General features: G+C 41.0%; 1 protein-coding gene across 2 annotated transcripts; it reads right to left on the reverse strand.

Annotated features, from left to right (window-relative positions):
• Positions 1–6,670: 6,670 nt before the first annotated feature.
• Positions 6,671–18,841, reverse strand: LOC309690092 (integrator complex subunit 7-like). 2 transcript variants are annotated; one of them, XM_082506953.1, is made up of 20 exons: positions 18,735–18,841; positions 18,457–18,586; positions 16,998–17,144; positions 16,326–16,463; positions 16,174–16,220; positions 15,685–15,884; positions 15,473–15,595; positions 15,268–15,385; positions 15,047–15,181; positions 14,854–14,951; positions 14,073–14,312; positions 13,729–13,866; positions 13,430–13,636; positions 12,997–13,191; positions 12,533–12,636; positions 12,348–12,416; positions 11,294–11,426; positions 10,340–10,438; positions 9,645–9,830; positions 6,671–7,043 (listed from the first exon to the last, which is right to left on the reverse strand). In XM_082506953.1, the coding sequence occupies exons 1-20, from the start codon at positions 18,826–18,828 to the stop codon at positions 6,762–6,764; spliced, it is 2,883 nt and encodes a 960-aa protein (XP_082363079.1). In that variant the 5' UTR covers positions 18,829–18,841; the 3' UTR covers positions 6,671–6,761. The 2 variants fall into 2 exon arrangements, with proteins under 2 accessions (XP_082363079.1, XP_082363080.1); XM_082506954.1 differs by lacking the exons at positions 18,457–18,586; positions 18,735–18,841 and adding an exon at positions 17,978–18,067.
• Positions 18,842–18,859: the final 18 nt, after the last annotated feature.

Consider the following 18,859-nt stretch of genomic DNA (forward strand, 5'->3'; position numbering starts at 1 on the left):
TTGCCTATGTGGCCACATTTTTGACAGCTGGAGCATAAAGTTACATTGTTGTGTAGAACAAGTCCTTTTAAGACCCTCACAGTTCAAATTGTATTTTCATTGCCTTGGGTTTAGAAGCAGTATTTCAAAAGGTGCACCGATGCAAATTTGACAGGGATTTGCCACAGAGAAACATAATGTCATTAGTTACTACAGGCATATTGGATAGAGCATTTTGATTGGCCCAATAAATTCAAACTTATTTTCCATTGGTAGAATTGTCTTCAGCAGACAAATGGTTTAAATCAGGGAAGGTGGAGTTGGTTGACGACTTTAAGAGTCATCTTTTGTGAATAGATGATCAGAACAAAAACTATATACCTCTCCCTCATTTCAACTCATCTGGACTAATTTAATGTCTCTGTTTTTCGGCTGTATCATTTATCAGTAAAATTACAATTTGTTCAAACACAACAGACACCTATCCTACACAAACTTTCCCCAGATTGCAAACAGAAGTGGTGGTGGAGTTGCTGTTTATGTGAAAAGTGACATTCAAGTGCATGAAAAACGGTGCATCCATAATGTACCTAACTTTGAATTTCTGGCTTTAAAGGTTGAAGCACCAGTCAGTGCTCTGATTGCAGTTGTGTACAGACCTCCAGACTACACTCTGAGGCCATTCCTGAAAAACCTGGTAAGCCTATTAGACTCATTAGAGATCATGGACTGTCATCCCATCATAGTTTGTGGTGATTTTAATGAGAATGTTTTATCCAGTGCAAACAAACCAATCCTGGAGCTGTTTGAGTCTAGGGAATATGCACAGGTCATCAGGTACTCAGATAGCCCGCCCTCTTTTATTGATATATATTTCATTAAATAATTTGCAGCGCCAAAAGCATCTAAAACAAAGCTTATGTCGATATTACTGTTCCAGGCTTCAAGCAAATGTGGATTATAGCCATTTATCCAAGAGTCTTTTGGATCACGCTTTAGTATGATAGTACTCCTTGTGTTCATTTTATTCAAGTATCTCTCATATTCTGCATGTGTCATCTTGCCAAGAGCTGCTCTAAACTCATGGAAGCAGTTTCAGGCTCATTCAGCAGCTGGTTCAGTGGTCTGAGCTTGTTCTTTGCTGTTTCAAAATCAACTACAGACAGGTAAATGCTGTGAGCTTTAATTATCCAGTCATAAAAGATGATTTTAAAGTCATCAACTCACTCCAACTGCCCAGATCTGAAAACCCTGTGTGCAGAAGACAAGTCCACCATTAAACAATAAGCTTGAATTTAACAGGCAAATCACAATGGTCTACTTAGTTGGCATATACTAACTACTGACAAACTATTAATCTGTGGCAAAACCCTGTCAAATCTGTCTTATTGTACCTATTGAAAAAGTTAATCTTACTACAACTGCTTAGATGCAACAGACATTTTTAGGTTTAATCTTGGCAGAGTGAGAGAGAGCTCGTTAAGCAGGCAGGTGTGAGCCTCGTTGCTATAGTGACTGCAACCAATGGCTCCACACAAAGGCACACAGACATGCGCCTCACTTGTGCTGCTTAAAATGAATTTCAGACATATACACATGTGTATATCATGTTTAATAGTATTACATACATCAATTTGTTTTGTATGTCATAGAAAATAACAAAAAAATCTTAAGTCATATTTTACAGCTTCTTTCTGAAAAGGACTAGTAGAATAAATAAAAATAACTAAATTAAATAACTAAATAAAAAATAATAAGCAACATATGAAATACATGAAAATTCAACTTTTAAAACCACAATCCTGAACCTTTAAATTGTGTTGGTTTCTTAGAACATGGCTGAACAGCTGTTTCTATCGGTCTCCTTAATCTTCTGATCAGTCTACACATCTTTTTATTACTCATTCTTCTTTATGTTTTAATGTAAACAGAATCCACACAGTGGTAAAAGAGAACTGTATAGAGATTTGAGTAAACTCAAATGAAAGCCTAAGGTGGTGACACAGTTTAACACATGCAAATAATCAAATAAACACATTAGTCCTTTTTGTGAACATGGATAAATAAGTATCAATAGCATTGTTCAGCCATGCCACTAAAGGCTTTTTTACACATTGTTTTAACCTGGGCTCAGACACAAAGACCCAAATTTAGTTAGTCCCTGACTTTGAGTTGTGGTTATGACTAATTATTATACACAAGCCTTTATCTATCTGAACTCCAAGGACACAAATATGAAAAAAAAACTATACTTACCAGCTGATACTAGGGCTGAACGATTATGGAAAATAATCTAATTGCGATTTTTTTGCCCCAATATTGCGATTGCGATGCGATATGCGATTATTTTTTAAGGTCTTTGTCTTCTGTATTAATAAACAAAGACAAGCAATACATCATATAGTATGGCCAATACTATATTACATTAATTTTAAACTGTTCTTTCCTGGAAGACAGACCTCTGTTATGATGACATGAGGTGATGCATGAATTGATGACTGACATTTTTATTTAACTTCTTCAATCACAACAGTATATTTGAACATACACAATAGTTTATTTTTAGCTTACAAACATCTGAGCATAAAGTGCTGACAAGGAACCCTGGTGTAAACATTAAAATGAAAGTCAGTACAATGTGCAGATTGCAGAAATATACATTAAAAAAATCAGTGGCTTTACCACACTCAGTTTTTCGACATCTGTGAACTACTAGACAGTCATTCAATTAAAAAATAATATTAAATAAATAAAACTAATAAATAAAAAATACACACATCTTACTGATCTCTGCAGTCAGTAACATTACACATAAAGTGCAAACATAATAGCAATTGTATAAACACACACACAAACACGCCTTTAAAATTTAAAGGCGTGAAATTGGACGGTCTAGCCTTCTGATTAGCTAATCAGAAGGCTAGTTCTGATTAGCGTCACCGCTGTCTCTGTGGAGTTTAATAAACTCGGCCGTCTGCTTCTTGCTATCTAAAATATAACCAGACACTGGTGTAAATTCTCGACTGTCTCATACTTCTGTTTAATAAGTTTTCTGTTTGACGTTTAGTCAGCTGTGTGAAAACCAAGGAGGAACCCACCCGGGGGATTAATAAAGTTTTCTTTTATCTAATCTAATAACTTTAATCTCAGCCAAACCGATTTACTCACGAACAAACAAAACACTGAAAAAAGCCCAACAATAACATTTTTAGGTTGTCTAAGTGACTTATATATTACGTTTAACCCGAGCAGCGAAACTCCGCGGTGATCTGAAAATGATGTGCCGGGAGTTGTGCCGTTCTCGGCCGCATCAGTAACCCTCGAGCTCCCGGCTAGCTGTCGAGCTGGTGGGTAGCAGACGCCTCTGAAAACGTCGAAGCACTTTTGCAAATATGGGATATCTTGATAAACCGAGCAGATATTTGATGTTTACACAACTACTTCCTCGCCTGAAAATATGTTAAAAGTTTATTTTGTGACCCAGAAAGATTAGTATGAGTAATTTTAAAACTTAGTAGCGGCCGCCATTGCTGGAAACTGGAGTTTGGCTGGGCCGCGCTATGAATTCTGGGATATGGTAGTAATTTGGACAGCCTTCGGCGCGTCGCTGTGACGTAATCGGTCTACAAATGCGGCCTCAGGAGGATGCAGCCCATGAATTTGGACATGTCCAGAGTATAATCGCAGCCTTTGCGGTTAGAAAATTGCACTTGATCATGTCGCGATATTATCGCAAATGCGATATATCGTTCAGCCCTAGCTGATACCCCACACAACACACTAGGTGTGCCATGTGACCTGAAACTTTGGTACAAACTCATCATAATCATTCTGTTAACACTGTTTGTGTTGCTGTTCAGCAGTTTAAAATGTTTTAGATTGGATTACATGGAATGAATTTGAATTTTCTTGGGGGGTTTTGTGTGCGTTTTGTTCTTAGCAGATTTTGTCTTCCATACTGTTGAATTCCAGTTACCACATTTCTGGTCATATGACATCCCGAGTGCCCACTTAAAAAAATCCCCACAGTTAATTCAACATTAAAACAAAATAAAAATATCTTAAATAAAGGTTTGCTCTGTGATGAAATATTAAATAAGCATACATTGTACAGAGCACTAACAATGAAACCAATCCTTTAGCCTGTTGATCAGAGAGAGGCAGTCATTATGTCCAGTCTCACGCTCTGATCGTACGGCGATGAAGATGGTGATGATGAAGCCTCCCTGATCTGTGGCATTACAGTTTCTGGCTGCTATGTGCTTCACACTGTTGGATTTTACATATATATATATAAACTTTGCATTACTCACAGCTCATAGCTCACAGCTAATCACATGCCTAATCACTATGTGTCACTGTGATCCACAAGTATGGTCACAAATTCGTTTCCAAACCAACAAAATAATCAAAGAAAAAACATCCATGAGTCAGGACACAAAAAGAAAAAAAATGCTGCCACTGAAACAAAGCAGAAGTGTGAGGGGAAAAACTGAGCTCACAGACAGCTGCATGTGTTGGTTTTTAATAGAAATCAGAATCAGAAAGGGTTTTATTGCCAAATGTTGAGCGGGTTTACAACATTAGGAAATTGCTGCGGTGCTTCGGTGCAAACATACTGTTATAAATACTGTTATAAATTAAGCTTAAATAGACATGAAAATAAAAATGAGAATTAAAAGTGCTAAGTAGATAGATAGATACATGATATATACATGAGTGCAGGTGGTGATCAGTGCCAAACATGGAATGATGCAGTGAACACAGCGTAGGGTCATGTGTTAGTGGTGGGAACAGTCATACGGTTATTGTTCATGTGTCCAACAGCAGAGGGGAAGAAACTGTTCTTATGGCGAGAGGTTCTGGTGCGAATGGACCAGAGCCTCCTGCCTGAGGGGAGCAGGTCAAACAGACTGTGTCCAGGGTGAGAAGGGTCAGCTGAGATCCGAGCTGCACGCCCCAGTGTCCTGGAGGTGTACAGGTCCTGCAGAGATGGAGTCTGCAGCCAATCACCTTCTCAGCAGAGCGCACAACACGCTGCAGTCTCTGTTTGTCCCTGATAGTGGCTCCAGCGTACCACACGGTGATGGAGGAGGTGAGGGTGGACTCTATGATTGCAGTGTAGAATTGCATCATCGTCCGTGTTGGCAGGTTGAATTTCTTCAGCTGCCTCAGGAAGTACATCCTCTGCTGGGCTTTCTTAATGACGGAGGTGATGGTGACGCGGGGATTAGGTGGATCATGACGTGGTCAGAAAGTCCGAGTGAAGCGCGGGGCACCGCACGATAGGCCCCGCTGATCGTGCTGTAACAGTGGTCTAATGTCCTCTCCTCTCTGGTCGGGCATTTAATATACTGCTTGTATTTGGGGAAGCTCATGGCTCAGATTGGCTTTGTTAATGGTGTGGTCCTGTGAGGATGTTTTACATACATTTATGTATATGTTTTCTTTTACTGTTTAGTTTTTGCCATAATAAATCATTTCTAACTTTTTTGTGTAATGAAATGTATTAAGAAAATTAAATGTTTCTAAACATTTATTGTTTGGCCAGATCTTGTATAAAATAAATTTTCACATTTATTTTATTTTTTAAATTCTCCATAATTAAATATCTTGAACTTATAATATGAACTGTATTCTTAAATGTTTATTGCTCTGGTCATGTGATCATACTCTACTTATTCTTGTTTTTTGTTTTTAATACTCTTAATAGTTCAATAAAATATTACCTATATTATGGAATAATGTTATATATACTACAATACTACCACTACTACTAATGATGATAATAATATTGTAATCATTGCCACACTAGTTCAATGTGAACTAGAAACTAATTTGAATTTCTATTGCACAATGAGGTCATCGAGACACTTTGATTTTGAAAACCAAAAGCGGATGTTGTTGTTTTTTAAGCGCTTCTCGCTTGATCATCTGACGCCTGCCAGTAGTCTGAGTGCGCAGACTCCGAAGTGCTGATGGTTGGTTTCAGTCTATGACCACAAAAATAAATATTAAATTTAAAAAATCTTATGACTACATCTGAAGTCATCTCGGCACATTTCCAGTTAGTTTTTAAGCTCACATTTGGTTGTGGATATTTTATAATTATTATTTTTTAACAGGCTTTGCCTTTTCTTCTCTAGGATAGAAACAGCGTTATGGTATTTTAGGAACGCTGTGAGCGCAAAATTAATAACATTATAAAAGTTTAAAATAATTATAGCTCACTTTTAGGTGCTTAAATGCTGATGAACATAACAGGAAAGTCAACTGAGGGGTAAAAATTTAAAACGCTAAACTATCAAGAAAGTGTTAAATATGATGTTATAGACCAGTCATTTAGATAAATATGAGGCTGACAGCACAGATTGTAATGGTCTTCAAATGAAGATGCTCCGTTAATTACTATGGGCTGCCCCCTGTTGGCTGTCTGTGCAACTGCATGTATGTAGGACGCTAAATCCAAGGACGTTTAGCATTAAACTATCCCAGAGAGGCTACTGCACGCAAGAAATCCTATTTGAGAATATGTGAAAAATTAAAAAGCTGCATTAAATCAGGCATTTTGATGTTATCCAGACAGCAAAAGATATAAAGATGAGCATAGATGAGCATAGATAAAATAGATGAGTTAAAAAAAATAAAGTGTTCAAAAAAAACAAAAAAAAAAAAACACACTAAGTTATTATTTAAATCAATTTGGTATTTTAATCATTAAAAAATATGTACATATTTAATTTCTACAAGGTCAAGTGCAGAAGGTCAAACTGTAAGCGCTACTAGAAGCGAGTGTATGTGCTCCTCTGTGGCGCGGGCTGAGCTCCGCCCTGCTGCAGCTGGTGACGGAGTTGCTGGGAGTACGGGTCCTCCAGAGACTTTACTGACACCGTCGTCTTGGGCCCCGTCTTCCACTCTATGCCGCTCTCATCCACCACAGAGGCCTCCACGGTGACGGTGTGGGTGCCCAGGATGGAGAAATTCAGCAGGAACTGGGTGCTGAAGTAGTCGTTGTGGGGCTCCACACGCTGCTTGATCTCATTTGTTTTAGTATCTAGTGGAATCTGAAATGGGAAAAAAACTGTTTAAAACGTTTATACTGGTCAAACTGGTCTAATCTGTGTCATTTAATCCATCTAAACTATGTTGTAGTGAGTTGTCCAGTTTTAGAGATCAGCTGAGAAGATCTCTGACCTTTCTTAAACATAGTGAACTAGACAGCACCTCAGAGAAATCACAAGCTCATTACTCACAGCAACGCTAATGTCTATTAAGCTGCTTTGTTAGATACACGTTCTGCTGCTCAGTAATGAAAACATCCAATCAGCCAACCAGATAGCATCATCTCGATGCATTTAGGCATGCAGACGTCATCAAGACAACCTCTGAGTTCGAACTGAGCATCAGAGCATCAAAAGTTAAGGTGTATTTTTGGGCTTTTCGCCTTTATTTGAAAGTCGGGTAGTGCAGAGTAGACAGGAAAGAGGCGAGGAGAGAGCAGGGATATACGCAGCAAGGTGTCAGGGGTCGGACTTGCATGCAGAAGAGCATCTCTGACTGCACAACAGTGAAGCAAATGGGCTGCAGCTGCAGAACAAGAAACAGGAAGCTGTAGCTACAGTGGGGCAAAAAAGTATTTAGTCAGCCACCGATTGTGCAAGTTCCCCCACCTAAAATGATGACAGAGGTCAGTAATTTGCACCAGAGGTACACTTCAACTGTGAGAGACAGAATGTGAAAAAAAAATCCATGAATTCACATGGTAGGATTTGTAAAGAATTTATTCGTAAATCAGGGTGGAAAATAAGTATTTGGTCACCTCAAACATGGAAAATCTCTGGCTCTCACAGACCTGTAACGTCTTCTGTAAGAAGCTTTTCTGTCCCCCACTCGTTACCTGTATGAATGGCACCTGTTTGAACTCATCATCTGTATAAAAGACACCTGTCCACAGCCTCAAACAGTCAGACTCCAAACTCCGCCATGGCCAAGACCAAAGAGCTTTCGAAGGACACCAGGAAAAGTATTGTAGACCTGCACCAGACTGGGAAGAGTGAATCTACAATAGGCAAGCAGCTTGGTGTGAAAAAAATCAACTGTGGGAGCAATCATCAGAAAATGGAAGACGTACAAGACCACTGATAATCTCCCTCGATCTGGGGCTCCACGCAAGATCTCATCCCGTGGGGTCAAAATGATCATGAGAACGGTGAGCAAAGATCCCAGAACCACACGGGGGGACCTGGTGAATGGCCTGCAGAGAGCTGGGACCAAAGTAACAAAGGTCACCATCAGTAACACACTACAACGGCAGGGAATCAAATCCCGCAGTGCCAGACGTGTTCCGCTGCTGAAGCCAGTGCATGTCCAGGCCCGTCTGAAGTTTGCCAGAGAGCACATGGATGATACAGCAGAGGATTGGGAGAATGTCATGTGGTCAGATGAAACCAAAGTAGAACTTTTTGGTATAAACTCAACTCGTCGTGTTTGGAGGACGAAGAATACCGAGTTGCATCCCAAGAACACCATACCTACTGTGAAGCATGGGGGTGGAAACATCATGCTATGGGGCTGTTTTTCTGCCAAGGGGACAGGACGACTGATCCGTGTTAAGGACAGAATGAATGGGGCCATGTATCGTGAGATTTTGAGCCAAAACCTCCTTCCATCAGTGAGAACTTTGAAGATGAAACGAGGCTGGGTCTTCCAACATGACAATGATCCAAAACACACCGCCCGGGCAACAAAGGAGTGGCTCCGTAAGAAGCATTTGAAAGTCCTGGAGTGGCCTAGCCAGTCTCCAGACCTCAACCCCATAGAAAATCTGTGGCGGGAGTTGAAAGTCCGTGTTGCTCGGCGACAGCCCCAAAACATCACTGCTCTCGAGAAGATCTGCATGGAGGAATGGGCCAAAATACCAGCTACTGTGTGTGCAAACCTGGTAAAGACCTATAGTAAACGTTTGACCTCTGTTATTGCCAACAAAGGTTATGTTACAAAGTATTGAGTTGTATTTTTGTTATTGACCAAATACTTATTTTCCACCCTGATTTACGAATAAATTCTTTACAAATCCTACCATGTGGATTCATGGATTTTTTTTTCACATTCTGTCTCTCACAGTTGAAGTGTACCTCTGGTGCAAATTACTGACCTCTGTCATCATTTTAAGTGGGGGAACTTGCACAATCGGTGGCTGACTAAATACTTTTTTTGCCCCACTGTACAAATCACACGGGCTCATCAAAATCAATCTCTAGAAGCCTGGGAAAAGTTGCCTGCTCTGATGAATCTCAGTTTCTGGTGTAACTTAAAAATACAAAATCAAAAATCCACTTGACTGTGTTAAACTGGGACTCATTTGCAGTCATCTGTAATTATTACTATTGACAATAGTGGAAACTATATCCTGCAACATATATGTGGCTGGATAGTGACTGGGAAATTCGTCTTTTAGAACCAATAACATGCTCTTTATGAGGACATGGAGACCTATTTTTATGATATTTAGACAACAAAGAGAGAGTTTACAAATCTGTGTTTAGCATTGTACTCTGTCGCAACAATTGTAAAAGTGGCAATGAAAATAAGATTTGTGACGTCTAAGTTGTTTAAGTGTCAATACAAACTAAGTACATAAAAAAACTTTGACTGAGGCCACACACCTTGTAGTCAGGTCCCGTCTTGCTCTGAAGAACTGAGGTAACATTAAGACAGACTGACTGGATCTTTCTGAAGAGTCCCGGAGTTGAGCCGTGCTGCACCACACCCTCCACCTTCAAGGTCAGCTGCTGAGTGTTCTGCACTGGGATTGGCTCGCTCGGTGTTCGCGGGGATGGTGAAAGGGCGAGCTGGAAAAAACACAACACACATAAACCTTCAGAGTACCAAAGGAAGAATGTCTTCCTTCCTCTGATGAACACCCACCTTATCGACCAAAACAGATGTACACGTTAAAATACTAAAGTGACACTGTGGAAACGTCTCATGCGTTCCTCTTACAGCGGGCTATTTCCTGGACTATTTCTTGGCTCGACGCACTGCTTTCCAAGAAGCCCAGCCAAGAAACAGTCCAGCACATAATCCCCATAAAAACACAGAGAGGTGATTTTACATAATATATGAATTAGTGCGCTTTAGAAGTGCTGGCAGGCAGATTTTACCTCGTCTCCAGTCTTTGTCCTGAGCTGAGCCTGCCGTCTCCCTGTATTAGCTACATATCTACTCCTAAGCGATATCAATCTTATTATCCAAGTCCAATAAGCAGCTAGCTTGGGGGAAGACAGCCTGTGGTGACTGTGCCTTAGAATATGCATATCATTATTGTGCTTTTCTCTTTAAACCAACTAAAAACAGTTACCTTGATGCTGGTGGACTGCAGCTTTTGGAAGAAATATCTCTGGAAAGACAGCGGCACCTTCAGCAAAGCTATGACAGCATCACAGAGACAGCTGGTGTGCTGAAAAAACAAGCAACACATTTTCATCATTTGCTCCCACTTCATTTTTGTCATTTCCATTTTTTTCCCCCAACCTTAAAGCAACTGAGTGGGGTCCTTTATGACCCTCGCTCTACTGTAATATGAAAGTTCTCCAATTTTTTATTTTATTTTTTTAACCGGACTTCATCTATCGGTGCGACAGGTTCACAGAAAGTTATGTGAGGTAGTTTGCAGCCCCGCAAAATTAGCTTTTTTTGCTTTTAACATTATAGATTTTGGTTGTTTGTCTTTCTGTGTTTGTTTATGAGATGTTCAAAAAGAACACTAAAGTCCTAGGGTTAAATAAGGTAACACAGACTCTTTGTCAGAGCTACAGTATATCCAGACCATTTGTTGTCAGCCCCTGAGAACCCTTCTAATATTTGGGGTTATATTTCTAATTATTGTAATGTTTTCAGTGTTTCTACATATTCATCCATCCATCACCTCCCACTGATCCAACTCGGAGTTATGGAGACCGCCCTGTGACACTCTCCAGTCTTTCACAGGGCTAACACTGAGAGATGGACAACCATTCACACCTACGGCCAATTTAGAATCACCAGTTAACCTATCAAGCATGTGTTTGTCTGTGGGAGGAAGCCGGAGTACCTGGAATGAAGCCATGCACGAGTTTCTGCACAAACTGTGTGAAATATTACAAAACTGCAAACAAGACGTTTCTTTAGATTTTGTTAAAAAACATTAACAAATAACAGTCACGGACTGACTAAAGAAACATAATTTCATCCACACAATTTGGGATTTTTAACTCCTTTGTCTGTGGCATTAGTACCAGACCATCGATGATGAAGTACCGAGTGTTAATCTTACCAGATGTGAGACAGGAGGGTGTTTCTTGGTGAGGCTCTCCGCTTCCTCCAGCACGTGGTTAAAGACCGACATCATCCGTCGCTCATATTCGCTCTCCGTCTGGACAGACCCCACAGTGCCGTACTCCTGAAAACTACATTACAGAAACAGATGGAAGACATGTCGGGGGAATTCACAGAAGGGACCTGTTGCTGCAAAGCGCTTTCTCTACAGATCAGTCGAGTACACGGTCCAGTGGAGGAGCTTTTGTCAAATAAAATAAGGTGCATTTACTTTTATTACACTGTCATACATCTGTGGGCAGCTTATAAAGGGCTACCTCTACGTGTGATGCTGAAAGCTAATAAAATAAAACCAAAATATAGAGGAAAAATCCTTAGTTTCACATTTGTTAGTTTAGTAAAAAAAATTCGATGACAAATTGCCTGATGAGGCACTGATGGACATGTTATCTGATATTCTGAAGGTCTACCAGTCTGTGAGTCTACTGCTTTAATGTGGTGGTGTTTTCATTGTAATATATGTGCAGATTTTCATAAACCTAGTCTTTGACACACGTCCTCCATGCAACAATAGCTAAAAACACTAAAACTACCACTGAAAGTCAAAAACTGGACTGAAACTAAACATATTCAAACAACAGAAGATCTGGACTATTCTAGAAGATACACCTGTGGTATCGTTTTGAAAATCTGAGGCAACTTCCTTCTCGAATGACTGTATTTACAAGATTTTCAGAAAACCTGATCGCTGAGATTCAAACTTGTCCGAGATTTTTCTAGATATGCCTATGGTATCAATTTGAGACTCCTATGTTGCCTCGTTCTGGAGTTATCGCATTCACAAACTTGGATATCCACATTGCCCGGCTGGCCAGCAGGGTGACAATAATGCATTTTACAGCTGAAACAAAACTAAACTCAAACAAGAAATCTGGAAACTAAAAGTAAAGAAAACACAAAACTATAGTAACTCCGGTACAGAAAAACTCAACACAATCTAAACTAGATCCATTCAAATCAAATTATTTGTTGACACTCAGAGCAGCCCTCACCTGGCAGCCTGTGGGTCCAGTATCAAAGCTTCAATCACGTGGGAGACGAGCAAGCAGCTCTGCTGTTGTCTGGGCAAACAGTTAAAGAAAACTTAAGGACATAAGTTATGAGATGATATTTAAAAAAGAAAAAAAAAGAGAGAAGGAAGAAGTATAAAAGTATGATGATGTGCGTTTAAGGATACAACTCCACATTGCGAAGGGTTGCATAATCTGCATCAAACGACGACTGGTGTAAGTCAGCATAGCGAGCAGCAAGACTTCTGAACTCATCCATGCACACCTTCATCTGGAGAGAAGAGAAACGCATCGCAGCTTCACAACTATGCTTTTATTCCTCTAGATAAAGCTAGGCAAATAAAATAATTATACTGGCTTTTTGTCGTCCAGTGAAAAGATCCAAGTAAAACTGAGCTACTGACCCGGAGGCCCAAAAGGGAAAACTATATTGAACACTGACCTTAAATCAAATTTACCTCCTAATTAAAAGCAAATACCTCTTCGGCATGATGAACAATCTGCTCCAGTTTGCTGGTGCATTAACAGAAAGCCTAAATAGTGACCTTTGACATGCTGTAACCACAAATTCAAAATAAGTAAATAAATAAAAGGGAGTCCACTCCTCTCAGGCCAAAGTTCAGCATGTCACCTGCATTGAGATGCGGCCACAGCGTTGCAGCTCATTTCCTGAAGTGAGGGCGATGGTGGTTGCGATGGCGGGAGGAGGGCTGGTTTTCAGACTGTTGCAGGTACAAATGAGCTGCGACAAAGCTTGCAGGGTGTCGATCCGGAGCTTAATGAACTCGCACTGGAATGTGAGCGGGCTCAGAGGAGTGCTGGCAGCCTGCAGGGAGGGATTAATCAGATAAATAAGGACACAGCAGTTAAATAGTGGCGCGGCTTGAGTTGATCTAACGAGATTCTAGGTGAGTCACGTCATTAGCAGTTAGAGTTGCTTTGAAATCAGCTCTAATGGCACCCCTCTCCACACTGGCTATCAGCAGCTCTCAGCATCCTGTCACTGGTGATAGATAAACAGTATTAATGCTTTTTGACAAGCAGATGCCTGGCAGTTAACTGACTGTGAGGGAGGCGATGCCCTTTTGGTAGGAGCGCAAGGCCTCTGCGATGGCGCTCATGGCTCCGCTGTAGTCCCCGTCTTCCACGTGACTCAGGCACTGCTCAGCCTGGGAGAACTCCTTCAGGCTGCTCAGCCAGAAGTAGAAGTGCTCCGAGGCCACACGAGTCCGCACACACTGGTACAGCTCGCTGGAGAACTCGTGGCATCCCTGCAGGTGAACGATAAGAAAATAATCATCTTGCCGGAGATCCGAGGCACTTCGTGGCTGTTTGCAACACCGTTTTGATCCAAAGATCTCACCATGCGCGAGGCTTGCCGTGCAATGCGATACACCGTCCAGCCGTTAGCAACATTCTCCAGCTGCTGTTTGATGACAGTCTTCACTTCGGCTGACAGAGACGACTGGCTTGCAACAAAAATCACTGTTGCCAAGGAAACCTGCAGCAGTGACAGTAGGGGGCGATGAGTGTGAAACTCTAGAAATCGGCGATATGTAAAGGCAGTAAAACAAGGAGGTAAATATTAACAGGATGCTCCTGTGAGGTTCCTCTACCTTCTATTAAAACATGAAGGCTAAATAAAACTGCATCATGTATCATTTAGTCTCACATCAGCTGATGCGTGAACCCTTGCACATCTCTCACCAGAAGCTCCTGCTGCTTATCGGTGGACGAGTGACTGGCCACCCGGTAGAGATCAACCAGATCCCCCAGCATACCGTCCCCCAGCACAGGCAGGTGGGTGGCGATGGCCGCCAGAGCGTGACACATGAGAACACGAGAGGAGTCGCAGGACAAGTGGAGCTGGCCGAGCAGGAATTCCACTGCAGACTGGCTGAGATGGGGTCGACTTTTCAGCAGCTTAACCAATGAGGTGAGAGCTGTCTAAAGTTGAAAACAAGAAAATGCAGAGATGGGTGTTACTACAGCAAAATGTAGGTAAGGGTTGGCTGATGAGTTGAATGTAAGGAGAGGCATGGAGAAACGCTCCCAAAATAATTCTCACCTCATTTGCAAAGTTTGTGCAGCTGGTATTAAAGAAAAATAGTTCTAATAGTTAACGAGTATTTTTCAGGCAAACATGAAGAACTACAGGCAACGTGCGCTCAACCCAGGCAATCACTGGGAGATTTTTGTTGTGGCAGATCCTTCGCAACTAATTTCATCCAGTGAGAACCAGAAACCTCCAGGAACCACCGTCAACCAGCTGCCGTTACACATTTCTGTCAGACAAATCCCTGAACCATGTACGCATGAGAAACTTCAATTGGTCCAGTGAGCAGGGCAGGAGTAACAATGAACCTGTAACTCTTAAAAGTCCAGCCAAACCAAACCAGTTTTCCAAATTTAAATTAAAATACATTGTGGTACTTTTTCAGATGTTTTATAATGTAAACTCTGCCTCCTCAGGGGTCTAATGTCTTACTTTCAGTGTGGCTTGTGCACTGGGGCTGTTGTCCTGACTGCACAGCATCAGAAGGGACTCCACTCCCAAAACTGTGTCCTGCTCCAGCTGTACTATATCTGAGGAGGGGGAGATGCACACAACAACAAATATTACCACACTGATTAAGAATTAAAAGCATCCACCAAATAGGTTATTGCCCAGTCTAACTAACCTTTCTCTGGACAGGAAATGGCAATGTTGGTGAGCACTATGACCCCGTGAGCTGCTACTGCCAGGTTGCTGTGGTAACAGCATTCCTGTGCCAACTTAACCAGGTCAGTGAGCCGGGGTGGAACCAAAGAGCCACCTGAGAAGAAAGTTTTAGAGAATGCAGATCAGTTCAGAGTGGCATTCTTTGTTTCCTAAATGCAGCGATTTAAGCATAAACATTACCTCCCACATTACTAAAATACTGTTTGATTGCAATAGTTCCAGAGAGGGTGGCGAGAACGGCCAACATCCCCAGCTTCAAACTGTTGTAGGGGATAGTCAAAGCACACTCGCACAGCACCTGCAAAGGTAAAAGCTGTTAGATTGCAGACAGATTTTAAACATCACAACAACCCTACAGTGCAACTGTTGCCATCTGGGGCTCTACCTGAGTGTTTTCTCTTATCCACAGGTGAGGAGCCTTTTTAGCCAGGAGCTTTAAATCGTTAACTGCAAGTCTCTTCACAGCTTTTCTCGGATCATCTTTTAGGTACTGAAGGAGGAGCTGCAGCTGCAAACAGATTAGGAACCAAATCAGAGGTTCACCACAACAAACCGAAAGAAAGGAGGCATTGCTGTGTGCGAGCAAATTGGGTCTACCTGCTTGGGGATATCTATGAGGGAAGAGGCGGCCAGCTGGGTGAAAGTATGCAGGGAGACGATGACCATGGGGGTGGAAGGATAAGAGTTCACCAGATGCTGTAAAAGCTCTCTGCTGCTGGATGCCAGGCTGGCGTCATGATGCATGTGCTGCAGCATGGGGATCAACTTCAGTTTCAGTTCCACAGGAGTGTCTAAACCTGAGGCGGAAGAAAAGATCAATGCAAACGTTATGTAAAAGATGCAGATGTTATCTGCTGGGTTATATTTGGGTTCAGCAAAATGTGTATTTGCAGTCTTTTGTGTTTCTTTTTCTCTGTGATTTCAGCATGAAAAAAAAAAAAAAAAAGAATAGCTGCACTCAGTTTTTTTTTTTAGTGAGAAAACTAAAAACAAAAGACATCAGTAATAATGAAGCTTTGAACCACGACAGCTCTCGTTTATCTTCACGTGATCTGAGACATTTTAAATACAGAATAAACATCTTACCTTGAATCATCTCACTAACTTTGTTGCAAATACCAGCTGCAAAGTCTCTGAAAATGAAAAAGAATTAATTAATTAAAAAGCCACACCACAATTAGATCATCTAAAACATCATCCCATACATCAGAGCTCACTTTTAGTCATCGTTTCCTTACTTTGACTGTGCAGAGAAGCTTGCGGCAGCAAAGATGGCTGCCTCGACTTCCACATTGTCGTGAGAGTCCAGGCTTTGGCGAATACTGTGGTGGGCATTCTTCCTCTCTGGGATGATGGAGGCCAAACTACCAAGCATCCTGAACACATAAGACAGCAGGAATTTTCTTTTGAAAAATCTGAGATGACTGAAAAAGACTGTGCACAACAAAGGTGAAGAAGAAAGTGCAGGCAGGGTGGAGTGGATGGAGACTAGTAGTATTAGTATTTAGTATTTATTTATTTATTGTCATTGTCAAGAACAATGAAATTGCGTTTGGGGCTTCCATACAACCCAAAAAAAAGAAGAAAATAATAAATACCCCTTAAAACCCAAGTGTATTGGGGTAATTTGATGAAGATGTTACAATTCTCACAGAGAATGCACAGGATAAGAAAGGAAGGAAACCTCAGGTTGAGCATATTGGAGTAAAAGTTAGAGAGGCAAGGCTGAGATGTTTTGGACATGTGCAGAGGAAGGACACTGGATATACTGCAAAGGATGCCAAAGCCAGGCAAGAAGGCCACAAAGGAGGTTTGTAGATGTAGTGAAGGAGGACATGCAGAGGGTTGACAGAAGAGTGTGCTAGGGTCAGATGCGCCACTCGTGTCTATTCATGATTTCACATTATTACCTCAGAGTGATGGCTCTGGCCACAGGGTCATTACTGTGGATGACTGAAAACACCCGTTTCACAAACTCATCCACATTGAGAATCTTCTCCAAATGTTTCTCACTCTGTTGAGTCACTTTGAGTACACAGAGACGTAGAAAGTTGTTACTGGAAAAGAGAAATAAGCTTCTATTAATAAAGATGTTTGTGGCACAGTAAAGCTCATCTTTAACTTCTCGCATCTTCTAAATAGATCTCACCAACTTCAACAACATTCTATTAAAAAGTGCATAAGATGCACACCTTTATTTATTTAGGCACTTTTGAATAAAATTAAAGTTTGAAAAATCCACTTAAGTAAGAATAGTTTGTTTCTTATTCTTTCTTAAAGTGAAATAAATTCACTTCCCCCCCCCAAATCCTCTTATTTGGAACCTTCTCTCTCTCTTTTCATACAACTTTTTTTATTTCATTTTTTTCATGAAGAATAATTATAGTTTGTTTATTTTTAAAACCTTCCTCACACCAACATTTTTTCCTCTGTACTTACATCTATTCATACTTTTCATACAACACAATTACACATTAACACGCCTGCCCTCAATGATCAGTTTACTGGGTATGCTTAGTTTAAAGTATCTTGTACTTTTAAAGATTGATAAACATCAAGTTCATTAGAGACATCAAAGACACGCAATTAGACATTAAATATAAGAATAAAATCTATTATCTGTTATTTTTTGGTGTTTCAGAGTTTATTTTATTTTTGCATTAGCTTGAGAGTGATTATGTGAACTGCATGACGGCTTAGGCTTGTGGTTAAATTGTACGCTGAATTACTAGGAGATGTTATTAAAATTTTCTCTACACTCTGAAATGCATTCGGATGCCTATATTAGATTCAGCTATAAAGAAAGTGGGAAACAACTGTCAGTAAAGTAGCCTTTAACAAATAAATACATAAATAAATGATCATCTAAAGCAATAGTGATGTGCGATACCACTGATTTCCTTTCCGATCCGATACCAAGAGAGACGTCTGTCTCGCCCTAGCAGCACCTGTCCCTGTCCTCCTCTTCAGTTCGCCTCAACATAAGCTTATCATATTCTGTGATGTGATTTACTCAGAGGTGTTTGACGAGGTCAGTGGTGTTGCCACAACAACGTGTCCACACAGGACTCTGTTTGCGCGCAGCCATTGTTGTGAGTGTGCACGCCAGGGGCTGCGACACATTTATACAGCCGTATTCCGCATATGACTATGAAAGGCGTAAGAGGAAGTAGTTCCTTCCAAATTAGACGATCCGAATTGTATAGTTTCTTTCCACTGCGTTCATTTTAATGGAAATCTACAAATTTACCCCAGAGTTCTAAAATATCGATATTATAATATGAGAATCGATTCTAGAACATAAATTGCTGGTATCGGAAGAATCGATATTTCAGTATCGATCCGCACACCACTATAAAGCAATCATACCCGAGCCTGAAGATGTCTGCTAGTTTTAAAAATGCAGAGTTGATGAGGATGGGAAAGGGGTACTTCTGGAAGAGTTTGGGGAACAAAACCACAGCCTCACACTGCTCACCGAGCTTCCCCGACCGCAACCCTGAAAATAAAGGAATTTCTCCAGTCACAACAAAGCAGGAAGTTTCCATATAGTCCCTAACACTTAACACATGACGAAAAACGACACACCGGATCAGAACACAATCAATGAACCATTTGCTAAGTCTTTAGCCAGCGAGCTAACACACCTTTGTCCAGCTCCATGAGAGCGGAGTTAGCGTCGAGCTCCTGTTCGCCATAACAAGCCTCTGACAGGAATGAGCGTGCGGTGGAGAGCGACATTACTGTGCAGTTTTTACTCCTTAAAAGAAGA

This window comes from Aulonocara stuartgranti (assembly GCF_965226115.1).
Source record: "Aulonocara stuartgranti genome assembly, chromosome: 15".
Taxonomy (NCBI): Eukaryota; Metazoa; Chordata; class Actinopteri; order Cichliformes; family Cichlidae; genus Aulonocara; species Aulonocara stuartgranti.